At 45.8% G+C, this 24,919-nt stretch overlaps 1 protein-coding gene across 1 annotated transcript in view; it reads right to left on the reverse strand.

The window, feature by feature from the left end:
* The window catches only part of LOC148022544 (uncharacterized), a 72,885-nt gene that overhangs the window by 34,644 nt on the left and 13,322 nt on the right, over window positions 1-24,919 (reverse strand). The window contains exons 2-3 of the mRNA XM_087695490.1: window positions 15,974-16,081; window positions 15,642-15,866 (exon numbers count right to left, since the gene is read on the reverse strand). Coding sequence (XP_087551616.1) covers window positions 15,642-15,866; window positions 15,974-16,081 — 333 coding nt within the window. The remainder of the gene's footprint in view (window positions 1-15,641; window positions 15,867-15,973; window positions 16,082-24,919) is intronic.

Below are 24,919 nucleotides of genomic sequence, written 5' to 3' on the forward strand. Positions count from 1 at the left end.
AGTACCTTTACTTTTGCCGTGAAGAATGTGACAATTGATGTAGCTTTCCAAACCACCCTCTTCACACAATTAAGCTTCCCAATATCCTCCATGAGCAAGTCCAAACAATGACTTGCACATGGAGTCCATACAATCGTGGGAAACTCAGTCTCAAGCAAATGGTCCATACACCGATAACAATACTTCAAGGTTATACTTGGGGCCTCGGGGGAAAGAGAGAATCGAGATAGATATTAGAGAGAAATTAGAATAGGGAGATAGATAGTTATACATAAACCAATTATCATAATGAAAGAAAGTGAAACAAATTTAAAAGGGAATGTATACCTCAATGATAGCTTGCCGAATAGCGGCAGATGAATGCGCCTGTCGTTTTCTTCCCCCCCCCTTGCCGGTATCTACGGGCTGCAAAAAGTAAGTGTCAAGTGGACATTAGACGAGTATCTTAATGTTGCCCCATTTATTATGATCACTCCATCCGTCACCCAGAATGGAGCAACCATATTCTATCCATGCGGCTCGAATCGGATCAAGGACTCTATCAATCCTCTCCTTCTCTTCATCAATCTTTTTCGTCCTTATGTCATTGTATCTTACGCCAGTCCGAAAAGGATCAAGGATTCTATCAATCCTCTCCTCTTCATCAATACTTTTTGTCCTCATGTCTTTGTATGTAACATTGTTTCATCCTTCACATTGTAGGGACCAGTTAGACACGGAGATCGAGACACACTGTCCTACGCACAGTAAAAGTCAGAGAGAGTAAGAGAGAGCAGTGTAGAGACTGAGCACGTTTTCAACTTCTGATGCTGCAATAATAGCTCCCCAAGCTCGAGAGTGGATTGTGGACAATGGTGCCTCACGGAACATGACTACTTCTGTTGGTGTTGCCCATTTGCGACCTTCGCGTGGGCAGATTCTCATTGAAGATAGCTCTTCTATGTCTATTGCTGCATGGGGTGAGATGCAACTTATTCCCAATGGACGTGGTGGTACCTACACCTCTGAGGTGTTGCATGTGCCAGGATTGGGGTATCATTTACTTTCGGTTCATAAGATTTGTGCTCTTGGTGGAGTTTCACAGTGATACTGTTCGAGTCCTTGATCGTGGATCAAGAAAGGTTCTCTCTGTAGGGTATGAGGAGAATGGCGTCTACAAATTGAAATCTTCTTCAGCTCTTACTTCTCTTCTTCTTACATCTTAGACACAGTCCGAGCTATGGCATGCTCGGTTTGGCCACCTGAACTATGAGTACCTTCGAAAGGCATCGCGAGGGTCCTTTGTCCGAGGCTTGCCGGACATAGTGGTGAGCCATCAGCCATGTGTCTCCTGCATTCATGGGAAACTGCATCGGGAAAACATTTTCTTCCTGATTTTTTATTCTTCTTCCACACACTATAAAATATACACAAAGTGTAGATACGATACAACATAAAGGAAAATGACCTACTAAGTCAGACAGTGCATAACAGACTACACTAATCAACTGGCGCTATATCTTTGCCAGTTATAGGTAGATGTAACAAACTAAATATAATAAGTGATAAATCAGTGGCCATGTAAGTATCGTAATGACCACCAACATGCTAAGTATAGACGTACGGACCCATCTAGCCAGGCGGTCCATCATCAATGCTCACACGTGTTGAGCTTGTAATCTCAACACTAGGGTGGATCCATCTTAAGAGGAGATTTCAGCACAACATAAGGCTGCTTTTTCAGCATTCAAGTGCGAACAGGAGGGTTGCGCATCAGAACAAGGCTAAGGTGAGTGTGGGCATGCGAGAAAGGAGAAGATTTGCTGAAGCTGCTGCTGGTTTTTGCTATTAGAGAATAGAAAAGGCTGTGTTTTGGGCCTTCAAGTCTAAATTTTACCTTTTCATCGCCTCCGGAGGATGAAGGAGGAGTGGGGCGAGCAATCAAGAGCCCTAGCACGTTGTATTTCCACTGTTAGAGGGGGCTGCTTTTTGTGTTTTGTGCGCGCATTCAAGGTAAAGATGTCTTTTGAGGCCGAGACCAAGTTTCAGTTGGTCGTGGACTAGAATATGCACGTCTTACCAGCTCTTCCATCAGATCAAAAGCCTGATGACAAGAATTATTGCATCTAGCGAGTCATAATGCTTGCCATTCTAGAATCATATGATTTAACAGAGCTTGTTATGGAGGCTATTGATCTTCCTTCTTCACGAGACGAGTCCAGACTCTCTTTCAGTGACAAGGTGGAGTTGGCAAAGGCTCAAGCACATTGGAATAAACTCAATACTCACATTCGCTTGTTTTTATTTCTCTCACGTACTACAACTGTTCTCTCTCATATTCAGCATTAGACGATGGCTCGAGAGATATGGCTGAAGCTTGATCAGATGTACAATCGGATGACCGTCATGAAGTGAGTTTCTTTGGAAGTGCAGATGCAGACCATGAGTGTCAACAAGTCATCTTCTACGTGGGAGCATATCAACAAGCTGAGGCAACTTCACATATAGGTTCAAAACATAAGGAAGGTGATCACTTTTAAAGACATGGCGATAACTCTTCTTTGACAATTACTATCCCGTTTCAATGGTTTTTATTCAACCTTGATTGCCTCAAAGCAGTCTGAGACTCTTCGGTGGGAAGAGTTGGTTTCTATGGTCTTTGACCTAAAGAAGCAATAGATGTTAGAGATCATAGCCTGTTTAGGCAGCTGCACAGTCAGCAGCAACAGTCGGACCAGCAGCTGCAGTCGGACTGCCACGTGGCAGTCCGACTGCCTGTAGCCGTTTTTACCAGGCTGCGCCCTATTTCTGGCGCCCCATTCTAGGTGGTTTTTCGCCTATTTATTGTCAACGACTTCAGCAGTCTACCTATTCTTCTCTGTCGCAGATTACAGACCGGTGCCGTGCAGATTTCTGTCTCTGTTCACAGATTTCAGACAGCAGACAGTGCAGACTGCAGCAGACTTCGAGGTGGACAGCAGGTCGCATCGTCGAGGTGGAGACACGCAGTCCAGCGCACTACGCCCGTGTATATCTTTGTATTCAGCATTCTTTATACAGCAGATCTTCATTGTACACTGTCTCTTTCTCTCCCTTTTTCTCTCTGCGTTCTCTCTCTCTCAGTCCTACGCTTCCACACCGCTGCACTCTGACATGGTATCAGAGCAGTGTTTGAGGGCTGACTGAGCGCAGAATCAACCTGAAAAGGAGTTTCCATCGCGACACAAATTTGTGTTTTTTGCGTTTAAGGGCAGACAGGAGGGCTGCGCCTTGGAACAAGGCTGAAACGAGTGTGGGCGCACAGGAAAGGAGTACATGTGGTGGATTTGCTGCAGTTTACTGCTGTTTGACGCGGAGGAAGTTTGAGTTTTCAACCTAAAAGTGCAGGTTTTGCTTTTTCATTGCCTCCGGCGGGTGAAGAAGGTTCAAGACGCGGAAGAGCCTTAACAGGCTGAGTTTTCCCAGTCAGAGGGGGCTGCTTTTGCGTTTGAGAAGGCATTGCAGGTGAAGATGTCTACAGAGATGGACTTGGAGTTCCAGGCGATTATGAACCGGAAGGTGCCTATCTTACCGGCTCTTCCTACAGATCAGAAGCTCGACGGCGACAACTACCACATTTGGCGCGTTATGATGTTGGCCATTCTTGAGTCCTATGATTTGGCGGAGTTGGTACAGGAAGATATTGACCGGCCTTCGGTAAGAGATGAGTCCAAACTCTCTTCCGATGCTCGTGCGGAGTTGGCCAAGGCCCAGTCTCATTGGGACAAACTGAATGCCAGGATTCAATCCTTTCTCTTTCTATCATGCACTACAGCCGTGATCGCTCACATCGAGCACTTGACGGTGGCTCATGAGATATGGCTGGAGCTTGATCAAATGTACAATCGGATGACCCTGATGAAGAGGGTTTCTTTGGAGGTACAGATGCGGACCTTGTCCGTCAATAAGTCTTCTTCGCTAAGGGAACACATTAACAAGCTAAGGCAGCTACAGATGCAGGTTCAGAATGCGGGGAAGCCAATTTCCTCCGAAGACATGGCGATCACACTCTTGTCCCAGTTGCCGCCACGATTCGGTACATTTTACTCTGCCCTTATTGCTTCGGGGCGAGAGTCTACTCTTCGGTGGGAAGAGTTGGTTCCTATGGTCTTGGACCAAGAGGAACAGTTAAAGGGACAGAATGCTTCCAAGACGGAGGCGTTGACAGGTCAAGCCTCTCAGAAGAAGGGGAAGGACCAAAAGAAGAAGAAGGGGGATAACAAGTCCAAGAAGGACAAGGAGAAGGACAAGGACAAAGACTCCACATGCCATATTTGTGGAAAGACTGGCCATTGGAAGAAGGATTGCCTTGACAAAGACTCGAAGGACACCAAGAAGAAGGAAACCAAGGATTCTGGAGTGGTAGCTGCACCCTCATCAGCTGCATTTCTACATTTAGTTGTCATTGAGGACGCTTCACCGAATGCTTCTGATGCTGCGATGGCGGCTCCCCAATCTCGAGAGTGGATTATTGATAGTGGTGCCTCACGGCACATGACTCCTTCGTCAGATAGTGTTGCCCAGCTGCGACCTTCGCGTAGGCAGGTTCTCATTGGAGACAACTCTTCAGTTTCTATTGCAAGTCAGGGTAAGATGCAGCTTATTCCGGATGGACGAGGTGGCACCCATACCTCAGAGGTTTTGCATGTACCAGGATTAGGGTACCATCTCCTTTCAATTCATAAGATTTGCTCCCTTGGTCTTTTGGTGGAATTTGACAGTTCTACTGTGCGAGTCCTTGATCGTGAATCGAGGAAGGTTCTATCATCTGGATATGAGGAGAACGGCATTTACAAACTGAAGTCTTCCACTGCCCTCTCTTCTCTTCTTCTTACCTCACAGTCACAGTCTGAATTATGGCATGCTCGGTTTGGTCACCTGAACTATGACTATCTTCGGAAGGCGTCACGTGGACAGCTTGTTCGAGGGTTGCCGGATATAGTGGTGAGCCAGCATCCATGTGTCTCCTGCATACCGGGGAAGCAGCATCGGGATGCCATTCCCCACACAGCTTCGCGGCGGTCTACTTCACCGATGGAGCTAGTATCTACGGATCTATGTGGCCCTATGAGGAATGAGTCCCTACGTGGGAGCTCGTACTTCATGCTGATCGTGGATGACTATAGCAGGATGACATGGGCCTATTTTTTGACACTAAAATCAGAAGCTTTCTCGCACTTCAAGGATTGGCTTCTCTTTGAGAAGAACCGATCAGGCCGGAAGTTGAAGACCTTGCGATCCGACAAGGGAGGTGAATTTGTGTCTAATGAATTTGCTCGGTTTTGTGCAGATAGAGGAATTCACCAGGAGTTTGCCAATACCAATACTCCTCAAGAAAATTGTATTCTAGAACGGAAGAACCGCAGTGTGATCGAGATGGCGCACACCATGATGGAGCACCGACAAACCCCTCAGGTTCTGTGGGCCGAGGCTGTGGCTACTGCAGTCCACATCCTTAATCGATCCCCTACTTCGGCTGTGGAAGGGATGACTCCATTTGAGGCTTATTTTGGGACGAAGCCAGATGTTTCTTACTTTCGGGTCTTTGGGTGTGATGCCTATGTTCACATTCCCAAGGCTCACCGTGACAAATTTGAAGCGGCTTCCCGAAAACAGGTATTTGTTGGCTATAGCTCTCAGTCCCAAGGCTACCGACTATATGATCCCGTTAAGCGGGATGTATATACTAGCCGTGATGTGCGGTTTGTGGAGGTTCCGGCTTCTTCAACGGGTGAGGAGCGTCCCGTTCTTGGAGATCCAGGGGAGAGTTTGGCTCCTTCTACAGTTCCACTGGAGCCTGTGCCGTTTGATTATGATTCTGTTTCTGACACAGAGTCTACTGTTCCACCGGATCCTTCTGAGGAGTTACCACCGGTGGACATTCCAGAGTCTTCTACTGATGGAGAACGACGAGGGGAGGTTCGGCCTCCTCCTCGCTGGGCCCGTGACACACTCCGTGATTCAGGGATCGAGGGGGTTCCTGAGGAGTGGGGACCGCAGGATGGTCCGCGGCGGTCACGGAGGCACCAGGCGCATTCTTCGAAGCTTGTTTGCTCCAATTATTGTTTGATGTCCCGTGTTATGCAGGATCGAGAGCCCACCTCCGTGAAGGAGGCTTTACAGTCCGCCCCATGGAAGAAAGCTATGGAAGCTGAGTTGGAGGCTATTGAGAGGAATGGCACTTGGTCACTTGTGCCACGCCCCCCGAAGAAGAAGGTGATTGGAGTCAAGTGGATCTTCAGGACCAAATATCTCAGTGATGGTACTTTGGATAAGCACAAGGCTCGCCTTGTTGCTAAGGGTTTTGCCCAGCGCCCAGGGATTGACTGTCATGATACCTTTGCCCCTACAGCTCGTATGGCAACCATTAGAGCTGTTCTTGCTTTGGCTGGCCATAGGAGATGGCCTGTTTATCAGCTGGATGTGAAGCCGGCCTTCCTGAATGGTGATTTGAAGGAGGAGATCTACGTTGAGCAGCTTCCTGGCTTTGGTTCTTCAGATGGGAAAGTCTACAGGTTGAAGAAGGCCTTGTATGGTCTCAAGCAGGCCCCGCGAGCTTGGAACGAGAAGATTGATTCGTTCCTCCAGACTCAGTTGGGATATCGGCGGTCCAAGGCCGATCCGCAGCTGTATGTTCACACTTCCGAGGATGGTTGTGTGCTGTTTGTATTATATGTTGATGATTTGATTGTCACAGGTGATGATGCACAGCAGGTCCAGGAGACAAAGTCAGCTTTACATCGGACGTTCGAGATGACGGATTTGGGGCTACTCCATTTCTTTTTAGGCCATGAGATTTATCAGTCTCAGAGGGGGATCTTTCTCTCCCAACAGAGATATGTACAGGAGCTCTTGGTGACTTTTGAGATGGAAGATTGTCGGGCCCTCTCTACTCCTATGGATCCGAACTGGAAGGCCACTTCCCATTCAGCTTCTCCTTTGGCGGATGCTTCTCGCTATCGACAGTTGATAGGGTCTTTGATTTGGCTTCTCAACACGAGGGTTGATCTATGTTTTGCTGTTGGGCTCTTGGCAGGGTTCATGAGTGAACCTAAGACGGTGCATTGGCAGGCTGCTCAGAGGATACTTCGGTATCTGAGGGGGACGTCTGATTTGGGGATTCATTACCCCGCAGGGACAGATGGGTCAGATCTTGTACTTGCAGGTTGGAGCGACTCGGATTGGGCTGGTGACGTAGACCACAGACGGTCTACAACAGGTTACTGCTTTACTTTGGGTGCAGGTGTTATTTCATGGAGTAGCAAGAAGCAGCCCACGGTAGCCCTTTCGTCTACTGAGGCGGAGTATCGGGCCGCATCTTCCACCACATGCGAGGTTGTGTGGCTTCGGAGATTGTTGGAGGAGCTTGGGTGCCCCCAGACTCGTCCTACATTGCTGCGATGTGACAATGAGAGTTGCATTGCCTTGGCAAGGAATCCTGTTTTTCATGCCCGGACGAAGCACATTGAGATTCAGTACCACTTCATCCGAGAAAAGCTTCTGGATGAGACCATCACTGTGGAGTATTGCAAGACGGAGGATAATCTTGCGGATTTGTTTACAAAGGCGCTTCCTCAGGCTCTACTTCGGCAACATTCCCGATCCCTCAGGCTTCTGCCCTGTCCAGGCTCTGAGAGGGGGTGTTAGAGATCATAGCCTGTTTAGGCAGCTGCACAGTCAGCAGCAGCAGTCGGACCAGCAGCTGCAGTCGGACTGTGCAGTCGGACTACCACGTGGCAGTCCGACTGCCTGCAGCCGTTTTTACCAGGCTGCGCCCTATTTCTGGCGCCCCGTTCTAGGTGGTTTTTCGCCTATTTATTGTCGACGACTTCAGCAGTCTACCTATTCTTCTCTGTCGCAGATTACAGACCGGTGCCGTGCAGATTTCTGTCTCTGTTCACAGATTTCAAACAGCAGACAGTGCAGACTGCAGCAGACTTCGAGGTGGACAGCAGGTCGCATCGTCGAGGTGGAGACACGCAGTCCAGCGCACTACGCCCGTGTATATCTTTGTATTCAGCATTCTTTATACAGCAGATCTTCATTGTACGCTGTCTCTTTCTCTCCCTTTTTCTCTCTGCGTTCTCTCTCTCTCAGTCCTACGCTTCCGCACCGCTACACTCTGACAATAGAAAGGTCCCATGCTTCGAAATCTGAGGCTTTGGTTGGTCACTCCTCTCAAAAGAGGGGGAAGGACCAAAAGAAAAATAAGGAGGAAAAATCTAAGAAGGACAAAGAAAAGGAGTCTACTTATCACATCTATGGCAAAACTGATCACTGGTGTCAAAAGATGACGTACCAACGAGACAATAGGGTTTGCAAGGAGAAACACGGAGTGAACTCGGCATACATGGAGAAAAGAAGAGAAGAGAGAAGAAACTCTAATGAATGAAATGATGAAGTTTTGAATCATGGAGTGAATCTGATACAAGGGAACAAGGGTGCCGTAGCACAAGGAAGATGATGAAGACAGCCACGAACCACGAACCACAATGTCCTCTTGAAGGGGTGTGAAGGTAGTGGAGAGGCTGGAGAGAAGAGGTGGCGGACTGAATGAATCAGCCGTAAGGAATGAATGAGAGAGTGGCCTATAAATAGGCACAGTCAGTCTAGGATGGCGCCCCTTTTTTGGGGCTACAAACCCTAAACGCAAAAACACAAACTGCAGGTGAAGGGTGAAGTATTTCTCAACACCCCCTCTCAAGCCCAAAAAGGGAAACAAGAGAAGAGTGAGGTGGAGATGCAATGCTTATGTAGCAGGTGCCCCTTGCACAGTGTCCCTCGTGGGAAAATTGTTCACTTGCCCAAGTATCCTAGTACAAAAATGATGAATACATGCAATGCATAGGAGGAATGTCAGACTTTGTGTGGTGCCGAGAACCATAAGGATATGCCCATACTCGATCTCGAGAGGTGACTCCATGCTGACCAAGTGACCAAGGTAAGAAGATGTAGAAAAAGAAGATGTAGAGGATCCTGAAGATCCAAGATCTCCAACGAAAAGGAAACCTGCAATAAAGAACAGTAGACAGAGTGAACTGGAAGTCACGGCTGAACCTCCGAGGTCCCGATCTAGGTGGTACCTGAAGATCCTGGGTATCAGTACAAGAGATGACTGGTCGAAGACAACCATCGCAAGAAAGTAGAGGATGGGTGAAGAACTTCATGTGAAGCAGGTTCCCCCTCTGAGCAGGGAGGTGGAGGGGCCCCCGCTGAAGTCGAAGACGCTGAAGTCGAAGAAGAAGTAGATGCCCCCTTTGAGGGCAAAGAGATAATATCCCTCTCTGAATCCCCCTCTAAAGTAGATAGGAAATCCAAAAACTCATGGATCACAGACTCCAAAATGTCTAATGACGAAGGAAGTGCCGCCGGTCGTGTCAAAGAAGATATCTGGGATGCCGAAGAGCTCCCAAAGGTAGCCTCTCGAACCTGAGTAGTCGAGGGTGGGGAAGGGTAGGGCTCAGAATGAGCAAGAGGTGGGCAACAGTCGTTGTCTCCAGTGGAGCAGACTGGGTAGCCGAAGAAGAGGAAGGAGTCAAGCAACCACTATCTCTCGAAGCAATAGACTAACGAGGAGACGGTATCAAACAATCACTGTCTCTCGATGGAGCGGACTGTAGATCCGTAGGTCGTGGAAGCCACTGTACCTGAAAATAAGTGGGAGAAGACTGCCACTGGCATTGCGACGATCTCCAAGAGGTCGTAGTGCCAATTGATCCTCCATGTGCTCGAAAGGACTTAGTGCGCATCAGATACGTCTTATTACCTTGAGCATAGTACTCTAATAGCCAATGCAGAACGATCTTTGTGGCCCAGAAAGAAGAGGTGGCACAAGGAGTGCCTGGTGGAAGACGCATATACTCCGGAGGGGTGGGGAGCAAAGGTGGAAGTCGACAAGCATCGGTGATGTATCCGATGATGCTACAATAGCAGCACCTAGTAGCCTGGTCATCTATTAGTAAAGAAGCCATGGATACCAGTGTGCCTTGCTGAAGAAGGAAGACATCAGCCACCATGAACCATGAACAGAAATGTCCGCCTCAAGGGGTGTAAGGGCAATGTGAAGCACGAACCGCAATCTCCGCCTCAAGGGGTGGGAGGGTAGTGGAAGGACTAAAAGTGAGCTACCAATGGGAGAAGGATGTGGCCAGCAGTAAGAGGTTGCAACCAGTAGAAAAACGTAGGTGAAGAGAGAGAAAGACTAAAAACGCAAGCATGAGAGCCTGCAGGAAAGAGAAAGACTAAAAACGTAGGTAGGACAGCTTGCAGGGGAGAGAAATACTAAAAATGCAGGTAGCAACAGAGAGAAAGACTAAAAATACAGGCAAGACAGCCTGTAGGAGAGAGAAAGGCTAAAAATGCAATCAGGACAGCCTGCAGGAGAGAGAATGACTAAAAACGCATGAAAAAACAGCAGCAACAGTCAATATGCTGAAATCAGATCCGAACAGTGTGCGATAGGCTGGAAACAGACGCCAGACTGTTCTAGACAACAATGGCCAGCTTGGACCGTGATGTCCTCCGCGTTCGGGGTGTGGGCAGCAAGCTGAAATACCTGAAATCTGCAAAAACGAGATTTTGATGCAGTGCAAGAAAAAGAGAAGTGGATGCCGAACCTGCCACCGGTCTTTGCCTTCACTGGAGTGGAGGATCTTTGCCGTTGTTTGAGCAGATCCAGCTCTGATACCATGTCAAAAGATGACGTACCAGCGAGACAGTAGGGTTTGCGGGGAGGAACACAAAGTGAACTCTGCAAACATGGAGAAGAGAAGAGAAGAGAGAAGAAACTCTAATGAATGGAATGATGAAGTTCTGAATCATGGAGTGAACATGATACAAGGCAACAAGGGTGTCGTAGCACAAGGAAGATCATGAAGACAGCCACGAACCACAATGTCCTCCTGAAGAGATGTGAGGGTAGTGGAGAGGTTGGAGAGAAGAGGTGACGGACTGAATGAATCAGCCGTGAGGAATGAATGAGAGAGTGGCCTATAAATAGGCACAGTCAGTCTAGGATAGCGCCCCTTTTTGGGGCTACAAACCCTAAACGCAAACCCTAAACGCAAAACGCAAAAACGCAAAAACGCAAAAACGCAAACTGTGGGTGAAGGGTGAAAGGTTTCTCAACAACTGGAAGAAGGATTACCCCAACAAGGAGAAGAAGGCGAAGGAGAAGAAGAAGAACTCTTCAAAGGATTTCGGAGCAGTGGCTGCTCCCTCATCAACTGTCCTCTTCCATTTGGAGGTGGTTGAGAATTCGCCCTTGATGACCTCTAATGCTACGTTGACGGCCCCATACACTCGGGAGTGGATTGTTGAAAGTGGTGCCTCCTCCCAGCACATGACTCCTTGAGCAGGTGTTGCTCATTTGCAACCTTCGCATGGCCAAATTCTCATTGGTGGCAGTTCGTCTATTCCCATATAGGGACAAGAAAACGTGCATCTTATTCCAAATGGATATGGTGGTGCCCATACATCCAAGGTACTTTATGTGCTGGCCTTAGGGTACCATCTACTTTCAGTGCACAAGATTTGTGCCCTCAACCTTTTGGTCGAATTCTTTTCGGATTCTTGATCATGGATCGAGGTAGGTTCTTTCTTTAGGTTATGAGAAGAATGGAGTAAATAAGTTGCAATCTTCTTCTGCCTTGACTTCTCTTCTTCTTACCTCCCAAACTCAATCCGAGCTTTAGCCTGCTCGGTTTGGCCACCTCAATTATGATTACCTTCAGAAAGCGTCAAAGGGATAGCTTGTTCGAGGTTTGTCGGATATTGTGGTGAGCTAGCAGCCTTGTGTATCTTGCATCCGTGGGATGCAAACTCGTAATGTTGTTCCCAACAAGGCTTCAAGGCAATCTTCAGCACCCTTGGAGCTTGTTTCTACCAATCTTTGTGGACCGATGCAGACGAAGTCCCTTCAAGGGTGCTTGTATTTCATGTTTATTGTGGATGATTACATCAAGATGACATGAGCTCATTTCTTGAAGCTAAAGTCGGAGGCTTTCTCCAACTTTAAGGGTTGGTTGCTCTTTGAGGTGAACTGATCAGGCCCGAAGCTGAAGACCTTACAGTCGGATAAGGGCAGAGAATTTGTTTCTAATGAGTTTGCTCGTTTTTGTACAAATCGTGGTATTCACTAGGAGTTTGCCAATACAAACACCCCTCAAGAGAATGGCATCTTGGAACAGAAAAATTCCATTGTGATCAAGATGACCCGTACAATGATGGAGCGTCGTCAGACACCTCAGTGTCTATGGGCTGAAGCTGTGGCTACCGCAATTCACATCCTTAATCGTTCCCCTACTTCCACTGTTGTTAGCATGACTCTATTTGAGGCGTATTTTGGATCTAAGCCAAATGTTTCTTATGTCGAGGTTTTAGGGTATAATGCCTATGCTCGCATCACGAAGATATAGTGTGACAAATATGAAGCGGCTTCCAAAAGACAAGTATTTGTGGGCTATAGCTCACAGTCTCAAGGCTACCGATTTTAAGATCCTATTAAGCTAGATGTCTACAAGAGCCGTGATGTTCAGTTCGTGGAAGTTCCAACTTCAAAGAGAGGGGTGAGGAACACCCTATTCTTAGCAATCCCAGTGATAGTTGGACTCTAGCGACTATTTCTTTGGAGCCTTTGCCTCTTGCGGACTCTTCTTCAGATTAGGAGCTTAGTTCTGAGCCAGCGGATTCACCGATTGCTCCCCCGCCATTAGTGGATCCTCCCAAAACTTCAGTAGATAGAGAGCGACGAGGCGAGATCGAACCTCCTCCTCGTTGGGCTCATGACACTCTTCATGATGAAAGGATTGAGGGGGCCTTCAGGAGTGGCAGCCGCCGCAGGATGGCTCGTGGCATTCTCACAAGAACCAAGCACACCACACTGAGCTTGTTTACACTAATTATTGTTTGATGACTCGTGTCATGTAGGATCACGAGCCGACTTCCGTAAAGAAGGCTTTACAACATGATCATTGGCGAAAAGCTATGGAACTGAAGTCGATTGAGAGGAATGGCACTTGATTTCTCGTGCCGAAGACTCCTCATAAGAAGATCATTGGAATCAAATGGGTCTTCAAGACCAAGTACTGCAGTGATGGCACATTGGACAAGCACAAGGCCCACCTTGTTGCTAAAGGTTTTGCAGAGCACCGAGGCATTGATTTCCATGATACCTTTGCACCTACAACTCAAATGGCCACTATGCGCGTAGCTCTTGCCTTGGCTAGCCATAGGAGATGGCCGGTCTATCAGCTGGATGTAAAGTCTGCCTTCTTGAAGGGAGAGTTGAAGGAGATCTATGTTGAGCAACCTCCTAGCTTCGGTTCTTCTGATGGTAAGGAGTACAGGTTGCGAAAGGCTCTTAGCCTTAAGCAGGCTCCCCATGCTTGGAATGAGAAGATTGACTCGTTTCTCCAAGAGAAATTAGAGTATCGGTGTTCCAAAGCCGATCCCCAACTGTATATCCACACCTCAAGTGGAGGTCGTGTGTTGTTTGTCCTTTATGTGGACCACTTGATTGTGGCAAGTGACCATACTCAGATGGTAAAGCAGACGAAGGCAGCATTTCATGAGAAGTTTGAGATGACGGATATGGAACTTCTTCACTTTTTTCTAGATCATGAGATCTATCGAATGCGGAGCAACAATAGGAGCTATTGATTACATATGAGATGGAGGGATGCAAGTCTCTTATGACTCCTATGGACCCGAATTAGGCTACAACTCATTCCAATTCTCCTTTGACGAATGCTATCCATTATAGGCAGTTGGTTGGCTCCTTGATTTGGCTTCTTAATACCCGTGTCAACTTATGTACACTGTAGGTGTGCTGGCCAAGTTCATGAGTGAACCCAAGATGGTGCACTGACAAGCTACTCAAAGAATTTTGTGGTTCCTACTACGGGGAACTCCTGATTTTGGGGATCTATTATCCTATTGGTACAGGTGCTCCGGACTTGGTACTTCTAAGTTGGAGTGATTCCGATTAGGCTCGTGATGTGGATCATCGGAGTTCTACTATTGGTTATTGTTTTACCTTGGGTGTTGGTGTTGTTTCATGGAGCAGCAAGAAGCAACCCACAGTTGCCCTTTCTTCGACTAAGGCAAAGTATCGAGTAGCGTCTGACTTCATAGGCTCTTGGAGGAGCTTGGCTACCCACAAACATGTTCTACTATTCTACAGTAGTGCAACAATGAGAGTTGCGTTGCCTTGGCCAGGAATCCTATATTTCATGCTCGAACGAAGCATATTGAGATCCCGTATCATTTCATTCGGGAGAAGATTCTGAATAAGACCATTTCCCTAGTCTATTGCAAGATCGAGGGCAATATTGCAAATTTTTTTACAAAGGCGCTTCCCTAGGCTTTACTTCGACAGCACTCCACATCCCTTAGCCTTCTGCCATGTCCAGGATCTAAGAGGGGGTGTTAGAGCTGGTTAGCTGATCATTCCCTAGACAAGAGCAACAGGCACAGCAGTTGGTTAGCAAACGACAAGTGCAAGAGCCAAGCCACGTGGCAGCTGACGTGGTGTACGCAGTTGGACAGCAGTCGGCTGCATTTAATTCATCTGCGCTGCATTATTTTTCGTGTTTTTCCCAGCCTATTTATAGGCCCTGGTTTCAACAGTCCTGATCAATTGGTTTTCACAGATTTCAGGCTGTAGACCATGGAAACTGCTCATGGGGCTGACAGAGACTAAGATCTTCGAGGTGGAGACATACGCAGATATTCACTCTGCTCCCATGTATATTTCTGCATTCCTATACAGCATTCTTCACTGCAGATTTTCTGTGTTTCATTGTCTCTTTCTCTCTCTCTCTTTTCTCTCTATTTACCCTTTGTCTTGGTCATTCCCTTCCGCATTGCCTCACTCTGACAGGGGGTGGGGATGTGGGGTTTGGGGGGGGGATTTGGGGGGGGCATGCTGCCAGCAGTGTGTAACATCATCCTGCAAGGCAAGGCATACACTATATTTCTTCTCCTAGTATTCCCTTACCACTCCATGCAAGCTAGGAGAACAGTGTTGGAGGGTGTTGTGGTGGAGGGGACCCGCTTTCAAGATGTTGGCCACGCATATGTTTTGGGCCAAAATCAAGCATTCTTCTGCATTTCAGATTTGAGATATGACCCAAAAGCCACCAAAGAAGTTGGTTCCATTGCGCATTATGGAGCTACCTTGGAAGCACATTTCTATGGATTTTGTGGTGGGATTACCACGAGTAGGTGCTTTCATTGTACATGGCCATGCTGGACAAGCTAAGTAAGCAGGTATAGATGACTCCATTACAAAGGATATGGGAGCTTATTGGGCAGTGAAATCGAAAAAGCGATTACTGAACTTCCATGGTGGAGCAGTGAAAGTACTAGACCCATGTTTACCTTGGATCATTGTAACATGCAAAGCAACCTGGATCAACTTCATACCTGTGCTTGCTATAGTTCTATGTATGCCAGTGAGTTTACTATCTCCCTACATACTATTAAATACTGTTGCAAAATCCAGCGCATGATCATTTATTAGCAACCTCCAATCTAGCTTCAAACTCAAAGATCAGGTGCACGATGACGACTAACAATTTCATACATAAAATATCCAAAGTTAGTAGGTCATTAAATTGCACCTGCACAAGTCGATCAGTATCAGATATGCAAGAACTGAAAGGCATCTGGTCAGGAGGTAAAATTCGAACACCTGCTCCAGTCTTCTCTCTGATTTCCTTAATGACCAAACCTCCCTTCCCAATTAAGCAACCAGCTTGAGAACGGCCAATCAACAGTCGTAACAAATTTGACAACCCCTGACTTTGTGTCCCAGAAATTGGAGCTGTATTAATTTCTTCAAGTTCCTGTCCAAACAAGATGGAAAGCCTCAACAACAAAGCTAATGGCACAATTAACATGAGGCCTTAAATGCGTATAACATTCCAGCACTTCTACAGAAACATGAAGTCACCTCAACGATCATATTGGCCACTCGGCCTAGCACATATTCAGCAGCTGTGCAAGAGTCAACTATGTCCTCCTCTTTTGAAGAAATCATAATTACACGATCTTCACCTTTCTGCAGATGAAGTAGAGATGTCAATTCCAATAATAATCTTGTCATTTAACGCAAAGCTCACGGTGCGATTTTGGAGTACAATTGTAGTACGTACAGTGAAGAGCCTACAAAAAACATTATGTGCATAATGGCTAGAAGTTATACACATGTTACCTACAAATATCTAAATCTATCACACAATTTTTGTTAGCTAGCAAAGATGGTGATCTGTGCTCCAGCCCTCATTTCAACCAACCCCCTACCTACTCTCCCTCTACTCCTCACTACTTTCCTCCATAGCCCTCCCCCCCCTTTTCTCAAAACAAACCCAGGCCAACTTAAGAGTACCATTACATTGTCTATAGAGACAGGTTATTGCAGAGCAAGTCATGTGCATCTATGAAGAAATACTTGCCATGTCACCTGAAGGAGAGGATATGCTCATTATGTTACCCAAAGGTGGAGATAAGGAGCATTTTGCCAACAAATCACACAACTACTATGGTATTTAAGGGCAACTGAAACTGGCCTTCAGTATCAACAAAAAGGCAGTAGTGCATTAACGTGCAACTACAAGGCAGAGAAAACAGCAAACCAGCAAATTAAACACTCGTGAACATGGGATCTAAAATGCTCCTACTCAAATGGAAACACTATCAATTGTCCCCAAATTCTAGCACTCCTTGCAAAATTCCCTTATAATGGAAGAGCTTTACAATGGCTGATTCCTCAGCTGGTTGTGGTTCAGGATGAAATCTGTTGGTGACTGAGTTAGTAGAGTACATATCTTGGGTTCCAATGTGTTTATCTTGGGTGTTGGAACCCCTAGTCAAAGTGCATTTTGATTCTAAGTCTAGTGCATTAAAAATTGGCCTTGGCCAAATGATCCGAGTCAAAGTTGGAGGAGGCGGATGATTAGGTGGAGTCCGTATACTCCTGCTGCTACTTCTCCTTTTTCCTCAAAGCTGCTAACTGTTTGCAATCCTTGCACATATGTCCCTTCTTACCACAATGATAACACTAGGCCTTCGACTTCTCCTTTGTGTCACCCCTCTTCGAAGCGGTAAATGCCTCGTTGGAGGTACCATACTGAGATGAAAGCCTGCCTTGTAACCGCAAGGACGCCTCATACTCAAGCACCATCGGGGACATATGTGTAATACTCACTGGCGTCGATGACATCTAGGCCCACAAAGCATGGATCACTCCATCAAACTCTGAAGGGAGCTTGTAGAGCACAGTCCCCACAAGATGAGCCTGGAAGGGCAGACTACATGTATTGCAGGTGATCCTGTACCTATGTTACATGTATCACGAAGCAAGAATGACTAAAAAGTATCTGAAACCAGCCTTCCTCCCCGGATAGGGTGGTAAATAACCTGATTAAGCACTAATTACAGCAAGCATAAAATTCAGTAAACTGAAAATGCACACTTTACCACTTAAATCTTGGACATTGAACATCCTGTTGGCCCCAAACTAGCACCCCTTGCAGTATTTATTTATCTTATATTGCAAATGGAAGGAGTACAACTGAGATCCTCAGATCCCCTCCACTAATCCAAGTGTCCTTGCTGTCAAAATTAACAAACAAGCCTCCAAACCAATTTGACCCTTGGCTTGCTTGGGGATTTGGCATTCACCTTGCTCTTTGAAAGACAAATTCAACCCCAAATCCGATATTGGCTAGTTGGCCTCTCTAAAATTTCTCAATTCCACTTGCTCGAATTCAAGTCCTAGGCCCTAAATTCTGAGCATGCATCCCGAGGTGGTTGTCAAAACCCTAATTTCTGTTGTAAATTAGGGTTTACAGAAAAGATTGACTGAAATCTCTTGCTCTAATGGCTCAAACTGCTAGAAAATGCTAAGATAACTTAAGAAATAGCTGGGGGATGAGAGAGAATGTTATAGCGAGAGAAATTTCAAAGTTTCATCGCAAGGAACATTGAAAAGCTAGTGCCGCCCTGCTCAAACAACCATGGAAGCTATCCTCTACAGCTTAGGACCACTAGAAAGACTGTTGCCCCCTCCTCTCTACTATCACCTATACGAGAAGGAACTTGTCCTACTGTCACCTGCTTCTAGAGGGCCCTAAATTGCTGTCACATACTGAAGGACTGATCCTTGGTGGCTGGAAATCACATCAACAGCCTCTCCTTGCTCTCTAATAGCCTTCTTTTCTCTCCAATGGCTAAAATAGACTTCCACTAGCCCGTAGAAACGTTTTTTCCACTTGCATGGCCAAGTTTTGCCAAGTGTCAACCTTCTAATCCCATTTTTCAATATTATCATACTTATTAAATTAATTTTTAGAGTAGTAATTTTGAAAATTAATTTAGTAATTATTCTAGTGCTCAAAAAATCAATTTCACCAACCAACAATTAAATTGGCTAGGCCAATTTGTCTTCCAAGTATCCCTAAGCAGTTGTTGACCCTTACACCAGCATTAATTAATTAATTAATGCCTAATCTCTAATGTTACCACTGACATTAGTGGCCAACAAATTGATCTAGGCCCAAATCTTACACTGAATACCACCTGGCACTTGTCAAACATAACTTATTATAACTTTTGCCTTTGGCACCCACTGCATCCTCGGGATCCTTGGCCTAGAACCATGAAATATCTGCCATGTGCATCACATGTGCTAAACAACCTTGCACATTTGATAAATAACTTAATCAAATGTTATCAACAAGATTAAAGCATCTTAAAATTTCACATCCTCGTGACAGTATCCTTCGAGTCAAACTTCATATACTAGAACTATCCATAAAGGGTAATAGCACATATGGTCAAAGAAGCTTCGTTCGGTATGAAGCTTCACCCATATCGTTGAAGCTGTCATGTAGAAGTTGACCGCCGGAAGTTTAGATATGTGTCGAAGAAGAGTAGAATATGCACGGGTATCATCGTTAACCCATGTAAGCACAGCTTCTCCATAGTTGTCCTCGTCGAAAGCAACTGGAAGAGGAGTGAGACGCTCAAGACGCTCAAAAGCTCCAAAAACAACATACCATAACAGCTTCTGCACAAACCATGATTTCATAAAAACACTCCATGTTAGGTTATCAAGGTAGTGTAATTTGTCATCAGTAGAACGGCAATGGGGAGCCATCAGGGAAGAGAGAGAGAGAGAGAGAGAGAAAGGATAACCAAAGCAAAACTCAACCTGCATTGACGGGAGTTCTCATGCAATCTAGGACAAGCCGATCACAAAAAATGACAACAAAAACAGGGAAAAGAGATGGATTACAGTCAAGAAACATTGTCAAAGACGGGATAATGTTGTCGCCCAACCTACAAAAAATATCAAATGCAATAAACACAGCAGCTATACAACAAAATGCTGACATGTCAAGCATTAGATGCAGATAATCAGCAAGAAACAAAAGTAGGAAAGGTAAACGCAGAGAGCTGAACAGAAAACACAGCTTGCAAAGGGTAGGAGACAAGGCATTTGTCAATAGATGGGTCGCCAAGCTGTAAGAAGGTGGCAACAAATAGGGGATAATCAGCAAGAAACGAATGTAGGAAAGGTAAACACAGAGAGCTAAACAGAAAAAACAGCCTACAAAGGGTAGGAGATAAGGCATTTGTCAACAGACGAGGGTTGCCAGGCTGTAAGGAGGTGGCAGCAAATAGGGGAAATCAATGATCAGCAGTAGAGGACCTATAATCAGCAGAAAACGACAGCAGGAGCAGGGATCCTGAAATTTGATACCATGTTAGAAGTGGATGCAACAATCGAAGTATGAAAGAATGCTGAAATAAACTGCTCAACACAAGACAAAGGAGACACGAGCACATTGCATAGGAGAACTCAGAGATGTGATCTGGAAATGAAATCCATATACCAAACACAAGGCAGTCATGTACAAGAGTGAGTTGCATGGGTACTGGCACCGGCTCCCTCTCTCCAACAAAGCATGCATTGGATCTACAAATGAATGAATGAATGAATGGGGAGGAGGAGCCCAACTAAATAGGACAAAATAGTACCATAAATGTGATCAGATCAGCCAGTATTTAATGCTGGTCGGCCAAACTAAAATGCCAAAATAATCACCTAAATGACTACTAAAAAATATCTAAATAATACTAGAATGCCAAGCACATCCCAAGCTCAAACATGAGTTGACTAGACCGCTAACAGCCACAAGCTTAGTGGCTCCATGCAAGAAGGAATACGCAGGTCTAGCCACCAAGCCATGGCTAAAACATCCAAGGCCCCAAACTAGGTATTCAATGGGAATCGGAATCAATGGGTGAGATGGCATGGAGATGTCAACCACCCTACGAAGGAAAATGATTGTCAACAAGGTGGGTGAAGACCCATAGGAAACCCATCTGAAGCTAAAGGAATGGGATCTCCCTCTAAAGGGGAAGACAGTCCCCATCTGAAGCCCCCTCACTAAGAGAGAGGGAATCAAGAAACTCATGGATCACAACTTCCAGAGTGTCAGATGATGAAGAAAATGCCACCAATAGTGTTGAAGAAGGTATCTAGGGCTCCAATGGAACAAAAGCTAGGCAACTCCCAAAGGTGGCCTCTCGAACCTGAGTAGAAGAGGGAGTGGAGGGAGGGGTATCAAATAGAATCTCCTCCATGCCCACATCAAAGTTTATGTCTGTGGAGCAATACAAGGAAGCTGAGGAAATAGTAGCTCCAGCAGAGCCACAAGTGGGCAACAACATCCCTTAGTGGAGTGGACTATGGAGCCGAAAAAGAGGAAGGAGTTGAACAGCCATTGTCTCTTGAAGGAGCACACTGATGAGGAGACCATGTACCCAACAACCACTATCTCTTGATAGAGTAGACTACAAAACCGATGGCCATGAAAGCCACGGCACCCGAAAATGGGTGGAGGGAACCTCTGTAGCACATTGTGGCAGTCTCCAAGAAGGCTTATTGCCTTGTGCGGTCGCCTCCTTTCACTCGCAAGGGCTTAGTGCGCATCATGTGCATCTATCTTATTGCGTTAAGCATAAAAATATGATAGTCAATGCAGAATGATCTCTGCGGGCCAAAATGGTGAGGTGGCACAAAGAATGCCAAGGGGGAGACTCTCTCTCTCTCTCCGGGGGGGGGGAAGCAAAGGTCAATGCCAACAATCTCCACACAACGTATACTCGGTCATAGGTCCTCTGTCTATAGAGCAACTATGACACCAGTGCGGCAAACATGTAAAGGGAGAGTGGGAGGGAGAAGAAGATAAGGGCGTCTCCTAATCATATAGTAGAAGTAGGGGAAATCTAAAGGTGATGCCGAATTTGCAACCTTTATTTGCCTTTGATAAATACGATTTTTAGCTCTCTGAGCTCCTCCGCTCCAATACTGTGTCAAAAAAAGTGCCACAAGGAAGACACGCTCTAGGGGGGGTTAGGGAGCAAAGATCAATTCCGACAATCTTTAGTGGTATGACCATCCTTGCTACAAGAGGTACACCCAATTGTCAGTCCTTCTATCTACAGAGAGGCCATAACATCAGTGTGGCAAACATGTGAAGGGAGAGTGGGAAGGAGAAGAAGATAAGGGTAACTCTCGATCATGCAGTGGAAGCAGGGGAAATCTAAAGGTAATGCCGAACTTGCAACCTTTGTTTGCCTTCTCCAATGAAGACGATTTTTAGCTCTCTGAGCTCCTCTACTCCAAAACCATGTCAAAAAAAAGTGACAAGACAAAACGCACTCATAAAATATCAGAGAGACCATAGGGCTTGCAAGGAGAAACACAAGAGTATACGGCAAACATTAAAAGAAGAAAACTCGGAAGAAGAGTGAAGATGAATGATAAACATTGAATCATAGTGAATAAATCAAGATGATACGATAGGGCAAAGCTCGAAGATGACTATAGTGTCCTAGATGATCATGTGACAACATCTAGAAGAAATCTGCACTATGAAGGGAGCAAAACACAATCCTTCGGGGACGGGTGTTAACGACGAGGGAAAGAGCTGCTCAATGAAGGGAGTGAAACGCAGTCCTCCAAGCAATGGAATGTCGGAGTAGACACTAGAAGATGAAGGGTAGTAGTAGAGGTAGCAAAACACACTCCTCATGAGCTGTCAGAGACGAAGGATCTGCTGAAATCTCTTTGAGATGATGGCTGCTATGAAGGCAACTCGTAGCCAGCTACTCCAACAAAAGATGCAAGAATATCTTATGAAGACCTCTCCATGTAAGTGGCTACAAACAGGGGACTGTTGGGCAGCCCTTTAGGAGTGAAGAAAACACAAAAACGCACATATTTGATACAGGGCTGATAAAGAGAGTGTAAGCTACTGTAGACAGCCTGAAACTACTCCAAACACAGCCTCCATAAAGTGCTTGATGGTCGGGAACTGTCACATGGGTGCTAGGGTGGCAGCAGGAGCTACAAACACAATATAACGATGAAGACGATCTGCCGTACCAATCCAAGGAGGAGTGAAACCAGCAAACACACCAATGAAGATGATGAAGAATGGGTCACTAGGCTGTATGGACTCAAAACGCAGCAATCTAGAGTGTCTAGAACTGATGGCAATGTGAAGAAGACCTCCAAAAGGTGTCATGATCAGTTGGACAGCACCATGAACTTAGATATCCACCAAGTTAGGCGTGTGGATAGTAAGAGGGCTAAGGCTAAAGGTGTGATGGGGGAATGATGAAGAATGAATGAGAGTAAGTGTGGAGTGTGGATAAATGAGAGAGTAAGGTGGAGTGCGGATGGATGAATGCCCATGCCCTATTTATAGGCACGAGTCATTGAACACTCTAGGGTGGCACCCTAACACTAATAGATGATACAAAAGAGCCTTTCTAGGGCTGTAAATGGAAACCAAAATAAAAATTAAATAATGTAATCAGCTTAATGACTACCATTTCTCAACAAACCATTCCTTTTCAATCTCCCCCTAAGGCACACTTACTTGACAAGAAGAAAAATTTATTTAAAACCCTCAAAGAAAAGGCAAAAAATTCAATGTGGTTCCATCCACCTTTGCAAATCTTAGTAGGCCACTCGGCAATTGGCGAGGAGCACCCTTGTCCAATGCCTTGGCCTCTCTAGGGTGATCACTTAGGCTCCCTTGGCAAGATAATCATCGCCTCTATAGTCTTAGTAGGCCGCTGGGCAGCTCTCATGCACCCTCTGTTCAATGCCCTATCTACTTTGGGGTGGGACGCCTTGGGGTAAAAATGGGCTTAAGCTTTTCTTATAGTCCCTCTTCGGTTCCAATTTTGGGCCCGAGAGGGGTTGTTGAGCTAGCAATGCATTACAAACCGATTAGCTCTTTAAACAGCCCCAAAACATGTAATTACCAAAACTTTCATAAAAACACAAATACATTCCTAGAGAGTTTCCATGTCCCATAAGCAAAACCCTATCATAACTTCACAAGGGTTACTTCCTAAGTTCCACTCTCAATCAAAGCATTTTTCCCCCTAGTATCCGAACTTTGGAGTCATCTCCTTGACTGCTATGCAAAGAGAGATTGAACCCAAAGTATCAATCTTGATTATGAACTATAGAAGTTTTCTATTATGATTTGAAAGTAAAGTTGGCCGAATATAGGCACTTACTCACCGAGCTTGCCATTACAGGCTCACCGAATTGAAAAGACAATCAAGTTACATTCTTCTTAAATAAACTACTTACAACACATTATTTTGTTGCCCGGATTGCCAATGTTTTATGAGTTTGAATGTCAATTCTTGCTTTACAAGAGGCTACATGATTAAGTCCACAAGAAATCCTCTAACCACTTCTACGAAGGAAAACACTGGAGGACGTAAGAACTCTCAAGTTATGAAGGCAACTCAAACCAAGGGTAACACCTCTTCCTCTAATAGAACCAAGGAAACTAAAGATACTAAACCCATCTCACAACAACTACCTAAAAAGAATAGGTTTTGCACACATTGTGAGCGTTCAGGCCAAGTTGATGAGGAGTGTCATACTAAGACCCATGATCTCCCAACCAAGCGACCACAACAAGCCATGACAGAATCCACTCCCCTCAGATGTGTCAAAGTGCAACGATGCGGAAGCGTAGCACAAAGACTGAGAGAGAGTGAACACAGAGAGAAGAGAGAGATAGAAAAGGAGACAGTGTAAACGCAGAAAATCTACAGTGTAGTATGCTGTATAAGAGTGCAGAAATATACACGGGGGCACAGGAAATATCTGTGTGTGTCTCCGACTTGAAGACCTCGATCTCCGTCAGTCCAAGCCCAGTCTATCTCAGCCAACAGATCTCAAGACCAGAATCTGAAATGAATGAATGACTCAGTGTGCCACCAACTGGCTATTTATAGCCAGAAAATAGGAAATACCAGCACCAGGTCGCAGCCGACTGCAGTAAAAAACAATAAAAAACTGTCCGACTGCAACTGTGCTGACATGGCATCCTGCTGCTGATGTGTCCTCTGCCGCCGTATGCTGTATACTGTTGTACTGTGCAGAAACCCTAACACAACCTGTCCAGGGGATGACTCTACCTCTAACAACCCCTCTTAGATTTGATCCACGATCAAGGACTCCAACAGTATCACTGACTCCACCAAGAGGCCAAGAGCACAAATCTTATGGACCGAAAGTAAATGATACCCCAAACCGGGCACATGCAACACCTCGAAAGTGTAAGTACCACCACATCCGTCTGGAATAAGCTGCATCTTACCCCGCGCAACAATAGACACAAAAGAGTTGTCTCCAATGAGAATCTGCCCATGTGAAGATCGCAAATGGGCAATACCAACGGGAGAAGAAGTCATATACCAGGAGGCACCACTGTCCACGATCCACTCACGAGCCTGGGAAGCTGCCATCGCAGCATCAGAAGTCTGCGATGTAGAGTCCTCAATGACT

This window comes from Lygodium microphyllum, chromosome 16 (assembly GCF_053477565.2).
Source record: "Lygodium microphyllum isolate KBCC chromosome 16, Lygodium_microphyllum_v1.1.10, whole genome shotgun sequence".
In the NCBI taxonomy this organism is placed as follows: Eukaryota; Viridiplantae; Streptophyta; class Polypodiopsida; order Schizaeales; family Lygodiaceae; genus Lygodium; species Lygodium microphyllum.